Here is a 9015-nt window from a genome sequence, read left to right as displayed (position 1 = left end):
TGCTATTTGCTATTCAGACCAAGCAGCACAGGACTTGGCCTGAATAATTAGCCCCCGATTGCTTAACAAGCCATAAAATAGATGTGATCTTCCTATCGCAGACTTTTTTTTCCCAGAATAAACAACACTTCATATGTAAGTCTTAAGGATCTCCCTGCATGGATTTTGAAACTCATATATGGTTCATTTCATAGAATTTAGATAAATGAAAATGATTCTTACCTTTACCAATTTTGTAAAGTCCAACAGATATCACCAAGATAAGAGCCATAACTTTTGCATATGTGAAAACATCTTGTACATGGGTACCCCACTTCACATTAACACAATTAATAAACGTTAAGGAACCTGCAGAGAAAAAGAATATGCATGAAAGAAACACTGGATGTTGAACATCACTTAAGTCATATTTCAAATCCATCTTTCCAGATACCACTCCTCTTTCAAGGAGTAAAACTGAATCAAATTTTACCACTTCAGGACCACCCAGATTTATTAAGATGAAATACCGGGTTTAAAATTTACACAGTGCTTTTCTGAAGAATACTGTTTTCATGACAGTAGGTAAGACAAAACACATCAGTTTTTGAATTTTAGAGCTAACTCCTTCTCCTTTTAAATAATACTTAAATTTTATTAAACCAAACAGAGTTGTTCACATGCAAGTGATAGTATTTCTTTATATCCTGTATATCACAGATTTCTTCATGCTGAATTAAGCTCTAGTTTAGGTACAGAATAAGGACAACTTCTGCACAGAAACAGTCTGGATGCTGTGGACAAGATACTGCACTGAGCCAGGGCATTATGCTATTACTCTGTGCTAATGGCTTAGAAGTTGTGTCATTCACTCTTTGGCCCTGAGTTTTGAAGATTGCATAGCACTTACAGAGTTCTCTCAAGTCCCAGTTTTGACAGAATCTCACAAAAATAACAAAGTAGTTGGTTTCAGAGAGCAGGTGGGATCAACCTGTTTTCCTTTCCTCCTTTTGTTTTGTCCCCTTTGTTTGTCCCAGGGGCTGAGCCATGTGCCCATCTGCTCTCACTCTAGCACACACACATGGCATTACAAGCAACTTCTCCCTCTTGCAACCCCGTAATTCAAAACAGAGACAGATGAGGAAAGGTAAGGGTATGCATTGGTACCAGGTATGAAGCCCAGCTCCTGGAGTAGAGAGCAGAACAAACATGGCATGGTGACCTAGAGTGCTCTTAGGTGTGGATCAAAGTGGGCTATTTCTTATCTAGAAGTCTTGTTGGTCTTTGCTTCTGTTTCCTCCACCTGCCTATAATCTATACTTCAGTTTTGAAAGGAAGAAAAAGGGTTTTGTAATGCTCAAAATGAAAATAATTTAGAAATCATTCTATATCGTAAAGACACTAGCATGCAACCACACATGCTCAAAGAACTCTTTGCCTTCATTTTCATAAATGAATCTGTGTATGTGACAGTGTCCTATCAGCCAGTTAGGCCAGTGAACCACAGACATACACGTATCTTTAATCAGCAGTCACAATTTCTCCCTGCCAAATTGTTGTAATTCTCCTCTCCCCTCTAGTAATCCCAGCCCCAAACACAATACAGCTGAATAAAAGATTATTAGTTTCTAAGAACATGTTTTAGATAGGGAATAATTATTTTCACAGAATGCAGAGAAATAGAAATTTGGCCACATATAATTACAGTTCTTAACTTCTAGCAATCACTACTTACATATACACGCAGCTGCAATCAACCTCACTGCATCATACGGCGGTTCACAATGGGGAAAAACTGGCTGAACAATATAGTTAGCAAAGGTGATTGCTATCACTGCCTGAGTTGTTGGTTCGATAATTAGCAAGGAAGACCAGAGTCTGATGAAGGCCACAAAGGCCCCAAACGCCTCCAGGATATAGGCATAACTGCCTCCAGATTTCACGATGGATGTTCCCAGTTCAACGTAACACAAAGCTCCAAACAGGGAAAAAATCCCACCTAGCGCCCAGATGACTAGAGAGAGTCCATAGGAAGCACTGTACATTAAAACACCTCTGGGTGATACAAATATCCCAGAGCCAATCATGTTCCCTACAATTAAAGAAACTCCATTTAGTAATGTGATTTCTTTTTTCATCTGCACTTTTTCACTTGTCTCTGCCATAGTGTCCGTTTCAGCTTTTGCATTCTTAGTTCTGGATTTTTTGTCGCAGCATATTTGCCAAGGGGTTGGCATTTTCAAATCACATCACCTGAAAACAAGAGGAGAGAACATCTTTTGTAATGCATATGGCATCAGAGACATGGATAAAATAATTAACATACAGGGCATAAATGATACAAAGAACAACTATTTCGCCTGCTTTTGTCTTGCAGTCCAGGAATAGCACACTAGCGAATTTTCTTCACTTTCACAATTGCATACCTTTTCAATGGGTAAATATGAGGCCACTGTCCTTGGTTATAGATTCTAAAACTTTTGTTAACAGTTCACTATTGTTGTTTGTCTTGAATTGTAATTCTATGTTATGTTATTGAAAATATTTTAAGGAAGAAGGAGACACTGTACCCCTGGAAACATGTTCTAATACAGCTGGAGTGTCCACTACAAGAATACCTCTTCCTAAATTTTCTTCTTATCCCAGAAAGAATTTTATTTCGTTATTATTTGTTTCATCAAATGACATTCACTTGAAAACTGTTCTGCTGGAGAATACCAGAGAAAAGACAGAAAAAGATCCTCCAAACCTCTAATCTCACAAGGTAAATGTAAATATGAGGGTAAAAAAAGAGTTTTAGCTGCTCCTAGAAATGGGATTGCTGCTCTAGTGAACAATGCAGCTTGGTTAGCTATTAACCTCACTTGACTTCTCAGGAGAAGCCAGTAACATTCATAGGGGTCTGGAACACTCTGTCCTGGAATGCTTCTGTATACGAGAGTCCAACAAAACATGCCTTAAATGCATCTCCCTCTGGTGCTTGTAGGACAAGATCCAAGTATGCTGGGAGCTGGGAAAAACGCCCTAACTGCACAGCTGCATGGATCAATCAGCCTTGTGCACACATGCACAGCTCTGGGGCTGGGGTCCCTGGGGATGAGGAACCCAGGACTGCAGTGACTGCCTCAGTTCTTGGGTCCTGCTGATGTATGAGGGTGCTTAGACCAGCGGCTAATTTTTGGTGCCTGTCTCAAAAAACATTTGTTTCTCCTTCCCTTCCCCCCTCCACACACACTCTAAAGCACTTCTAAAGATAACTTCCTCAAAATCCTATGACCTAGATCCAAGTTCATTGAGTAGAACAAAGCTCATCCATGCAACACTGGCAAAACACTTGTGATTACAAATGTTCACACATTACACTTGGTTCACAATTTTATGTTGTTAAAATGTGGGTCAATGGCCAGTTTAAAACAATCTGGCCTACCCAAACTTCCTAAAAGGTTTGCTTTCCTTTGTAAAGTATGACTGTTTTAGCAACCCTGAATATAATTCTGTGTGTTCCTTCCCAGCTTTGTTGATGCAACTCGCTTTCCTAATTGATCAAATAGCAAATGAGGCCTGATGAGTATCAAAAATTAAAAGATGCCAAACTCTCTTTGAAGATTAAATGCTTTTCTCATCCCAATGGCACTTTCTCTAACCGCAGGAACACTGTGGGAACACTGGAATAAAGTTAAATATTAACTCTTGTCATAAGTGTCCAAGCATGACTGCAGTCTCCCATTTTTTTTTTGCTGACCTCCTCTTCACACACGGGTGACTCCTCTTACTTCTCACATCATCCTCTCTGAATAAAAAACATCATCCTGCTTTGCAGAGAGAAACTTCATGCATCCAACACACCACTGATATATCTTCCTTTAAATTCCTGATAAGCCTTACCTGTTTCCTTCTGTGTGACAGAAAAGAGAAAAAAGTCACCCTCCCCACCCCAAAATACAGGCCAATACTTCCAGAACCCCTGTCTCCACTTCTGTTCTCAATGGCTACGTGAAATGTTGTCAGAAGCCCCTCCCACGGCAGCTGTCCGGAGAGCTCATCATGATAACAGCATGCTAAAAATCTGGGCATAATTCTCTATTAATACAATTTTTCCAGCATAGCTAGTTGAAAATCATCTTGTGCTTCTTATGCTTGATCTAAGATTTTTTTAATACCTTTTTTTTCAGATTTTTAAATGCAAGCTCTGGCTGTGAGCTGAAATGCACAAATATTTCAGTGGGTGCAGCTCAAAGGATGTGAGAATTTAAAATGCAGTTGTTACCCAGGTGATGTGAATGTGGAGCTATGCAAGTAGTGATCAAACCCAGTGTCTATCCTGAAATGAAGTCTCACTGATATGTGAGATACAGTTATTTTCCTGTAAAAAAGAATACATCAAGTAATTGGTAGCTACAAGTAACCTGCATACGTGGTATCAAACCTGAACTTTGACGTCTGGTACAGATGGCCTGGTAGCTAAAGGGAATTTGATCATTTAAACTGGCAGTGCTTCTAAAGTCTAGTAGCACTTTTACAATCTGCAGCTTTCAGGAGAGCAAAAAGGTAAAGGTTAAATTATTTCCTTAAGTATCACAATGTTTTGCATATTTTTCTCTTATCTCTTGTGCCACCAAAAGATTATTTCTGATTTCTGAAAATGTGTAACTGGAGCTGTGTAGGGAAGTATTTCTTCCATAAATGACAGTGGATGAAACCATTACGGAAGAAACCCAATTAGAAGAAACAGTTCAAAATTCAGTACTTTGAGAGATGTCACATTAGCAAAACTTTTACCCAAACCCTCAGGTAAGTCCACAAATAGGTATAGCCTGAGAATCAAAGGATGAGAGATACAGTTTCCATAACCAAGATGTGCAAATTCACTGTAATTAATTTATATAACCTGAAAGTAGAAATTTTTGAAGAAAATATTTTAAACAGCTTCTGCCTGTCCTTATTCTCCAAGACAACCACAGTATTTCCAGCAGCTTTGACAGTGCACTGATTTCATTCAGTGCCATCACAATGTTGAAGCAGTTACTGATTTCTTTAATCAGGTCTGTGTCTTAAATAAACAAGAAGCACTGAGTCGTGACTCATGCTAGTTCTCAGCAAAGCCCTCATGCTATTAAGAAAATTAGTGGAATATAGGAAATAGCTGCATGTACAGATGTCCCTATATAATAGCAAAATAATAATTTTTTTGTCAAGTATATAAAGAATTTACTGCTGTTACATTCCAGGCAGTGATGAAAACTATTTGTGGATATGCCCAGTGCCTGTTGACTAACTCTTTATCTCATTAATAACTTCTGCTATTTTGTTCCTACTGAACCTGGCCAATAGTCCTGTCCTACTGTTGTCACTGTCACTTCATCCTCATGCCACCATCTTCCCTTTCTGGGACCATCACTGATGCTTCTGCCTCAAACTGGTGTGCCAGGAAGCTTAAGCTGAGAAGCTTAAGTGTTCAAGAATGTTTCAATAGCTCTTCTGCATAATTTTGACATTTAGGTCACATTTTGAGGGTGCACATAATCCAAGTGAGAGCCAGCAGAAGCTACTAACTGAGAGAGCTTATTGGAAACAACCATCAGAGCTGTAATAAGGTGATTTCTTACAGGAGAGGCCATTTTCAGTTGTAAAATCCTGTATTATAATAGATGACAAATACTTACAGTGAATCTTCTAGCATTCAGAGTGGCTTCCCGAGACCAGAAAGTTTTAGTTTATGCAGTAATTAAAAAACTGAGGTTCTTTGCATTCTGCTTTAACATGGTTTGGTATTGTGATGATAAAACTTTATGGCAGCAAAAATACCAGTACAGGTATTTTAGTAACTCTTGAGCATGAAGCCTGAAGAGCAAAGCATAAAAGCTTCCTGATGCTAAGGAAGCTCCTTGCTCTCTTGGCCCCATGGACTGTGACAAATAGAAAGAGCTGCTGGTTTCTGGAATCAGTGTGCCAGTGTGCCTCAGAGACCGCAGCAGGCTGAATGACACAGCTGCCAACTCTTGCCTTTGCCTTTGTGTCAGCGAGTGAGCTCTGTTACAGAACTTCAGAACCCTATTTTCATGCAGGTCTTCCTTTTTCCTAGGGGCTCTCTCAATAAATGGAGGGAAATTTTCCTCTCAGGGAAAGCACAAGGCCTTGAGAGCCCAGACAGCCATAATGGCCCTAAATTCTTTGCAGCTTCATGTTTAACTCCCAGCTGTGTGTGCAAAGAGCAACAGAAAGGACCTTGGAGACTGACACCTGAGAAGTTAAAGGAAACAGTAACACAGGTGATTCTCAATAGCTCATTTCCTAAGCCACTGCCAAAAGTCATACAAAAAAGTGAAGAAGGGACAGGTTGATAGTAGTTGAAAACTAGAGCTGAAATCAAAGACAGTTCTTCCATGAATTACTGTAGGACTGGTTTGGCAGGGCAGGATTTTCTCAGACACTTCCCATTCTTCAGGGGTCTACAGCTCATGCATGAGTGATTGCTTCCTTCTTAAGGAGGTAATTAATGATTCAGCAAGGCTTGGTCAGGGAATGCTTGTGTGCTTCCACAGGAACTCACAGACTTGTGAAGTCTTATGAACTGCTCCATAGTCTTCCAGAGGGACTGAGACGCCTCTATTTGTTAGAGCATTTTGAAATTCTCATCCTTTAATTCAAGAAATATTAGTAAATCAATGAGGTCTCAGAGATCAATTATTGTTGCCTTCAGCAGATTCTGTTAGAAGCTGAGTGCATTTAGAAAGTTAACTCCCATGAAAGATGTTGGAACATGCTGGACACCAAATTTACTCCTCATTTCAGGGTCTTTTGGTGAATTTTGTCTACCTCCACATAATTTCTCAATAATGAGTATGCTATACCACTAATGAACCAGGCAAAGTCAAACCAGCTAGGAAAACTGATAAGCCCCCAATATTTTCTAGTTTCAGTCAGAAAATTAGAGAGATTAAAAATCACATTTAAAATTAAAATCTAGCACATTTTAATTATGTGTATTAGAAATCAATGTGCATGTAGAAAGCAATTGTAAAAGTCATGAGCAATCTCTTATTTTCTCCAAGTACATTCTGGGCAATATTCTCCTGCCTGTAGAATACTGACCAAAAGTTAAAAACCCCAAACATATACATTTATATTAATAGCTATTGGAACATGAAATCAGATGAGCAAGCAGTTTTCAACATGACCAAAAATGCGTAGTTCAAACTTCAAAACACTACTCCTGAGTATGAGCATGGACAGGTCTCAAAGGGAGTATTCATGGCAGATTGTACTGTTGGACATTTCCCAACAAGGAAAGCAAACAAAACAAGATTATACAATGTCAGGAAATAGCATAAAATAAAATCCTCTCAGAAATTATAATACTGAAAACTCAAAACAAAAAACTCACTTGGATCTCATCTGAAGCAAATATTTCTCACTCAATAGGAAACAAGCATATTTTGGTTTTCAAATTCTATGTTTATAAAGTATTTAATGAATCACACATTCACACGGTCCAAATGCATTACTATGGTCATAGACTGGCTTTCCCACAGGAGGAACTTGCTCCGCCCCCAGCACTCCATTCCCACCCCAAAGCAAATCACAGAGGAGTTTTGAGAGAAAAGCTCCTGTAGCCCAAATCCAAGGAAGGTATTAAAAGGAGAAGATAACAGCTTACCAGGGGGTAGGTAATATGCTTGCTTCCTTTAGCAGAGAGGCTGCTGTAATAGAACAGTGCCTCTCAGGCTGCTGCTCTAAATAAGCGCCTCTGTTTCACTGGGATGGGTAAGCTAACACTCATGTATGTGAATAGCCTCTTCTCTCACTCTCCTTTTAGCCTTGCCTTACCTGCTATTTTTATTGCAGTAGTATGAATACTAAAATCAATGTGAGCTTTCAAGGCTCTCCTGGAATGTGGTTTCTCCAAACAGCCTCAACTGAGGTCATTAGCAGGCAGAAGCAGGCAACTGCTGCTCTCTATTCCTTAGAAAGTTGTGATAGAAATAGAACAAAAGGAAAGTTGGGAAAAAAAAAATCCTTCATCCATGTGTACCTGAAACCATGAATAACATGCAATAATGCAGTCTAATTCCTTCTTGCTGATTTAGAAAGCCACAATGAGATTTTTACTAACATACACAAAGATATTTATTCTGGTGGCATAACTTGCCAAATCAGAAAGACTTTCGAGTGGTATATAACTGAAAATCATAGATATTATTTAATTTCAAACAATAAAATGTTTTTCTGTTTTTTAAAAAAATGTATTTTCTTCTAAGTTTAACCTATGCATTGTTAAATATTTATCAACTCAATTATTTTTCTTATCTTCAGAATTATAGATCTGTGGCTTTTATAATAATTTATGACATGATGCATGAGAAACAAAACAGGCTGATCTGGTGTTAAGATCTTATTTTAATAGGTAAGCTTTAAAAAAAATCAAAGATAAAAATAAGCAAAGAAAGAAATTATTTACCCAGTGTATTCACTTAGTCTTCTGAAATAATAGGTTGTCCTATGATGTCCTTTAGCAAAGCCAGTATGGTATACAGCATAATATCCACTGAAACAAGTAAACATCCTGAAAATAAAATCTTCTGGGCAGAGGGAATAGTTAATGAATGCAAGAGTACTAACTTGGGATTTTTGTTTTCCGTGAAGAATGATGTACTCACGTGCCAAAGGGCATCTAGAAGGAGCTGATCCAGCAGGTCAAGAGTCTTGTCACTAGAGCTGAGGCACCAGATAACAGCACTTCATCAGACTGGACCATTAATCCACACAGGAAAGTCAAATATCTGAATCCAAGCACAGATATCCCTCCAGTACGCCTCAGCAGTCCAACTAGAAAACGAGCAGGAGCATAGAATCATGTTGCACGTTCCATTCTGTAACCCACAGTGACCAAAAGGAATAATAAAAACAACACAAATCTTTCTTTTATAAGCCAGTGCTGCTCCTAGTTCTTAATTTTAAACTGTATCTTGTATAAACATGGTTTTTGTGACAGACTGAGACAGCTATACAGTTAATGCTTACACAGAAATGGCTGTG

General features: G+C 38.7%; 1 protein-coding gene across 1 annotated transcript in view; it reads right to left on the bottom strand.

Moving 5' to 3' along the window:
• Nucleotides 1–8679, bottom strand: part of LOC103613442 (Y+L amino acid transporter 2-like) — a 20885-nt gene extending 12206 nt beyond the window's left edge. Inside the window, 3 exon segments of the mRNA XM_017731062.1 lie at nucleotides 223–348; nucleotides 1715–2232; nucleotides 8599–8679. Of these exon segments, the coding sequence (XP_017586551.1) occupies nucleotides 223–348; nucleotides 1715–2216 (628 nt within the window). The 5' untranslated portion in view covers nucleotides 2217–2232; nucleotides 8599–8679.
• Nucleotides 8680–9015: the final 336 nt, after the last annotated feature.

This window comes from Corvus brachyrhynchos, unplaced genomic scaffold (assembly GCF_000691975.1).
Source record: "Corvus brachyrhynchos isolate BGI_N302 unplaced genomic scaffold, ASM69197v1 scaffold293, whole genome shotgun sequence".
NCBI classification, from domain to species: domain Eukaryota; kingdom Metazoa; phylum Chordata; class Aves; order Passeriformes; family Corvidae; genus Corvus; species Corvus brachyrhynchos.
The sequence above is the reverse complement of the archived record's forward strand: the minus strand, read 5'-3'. Positions and strand labels throughout refer to the sequence as shown.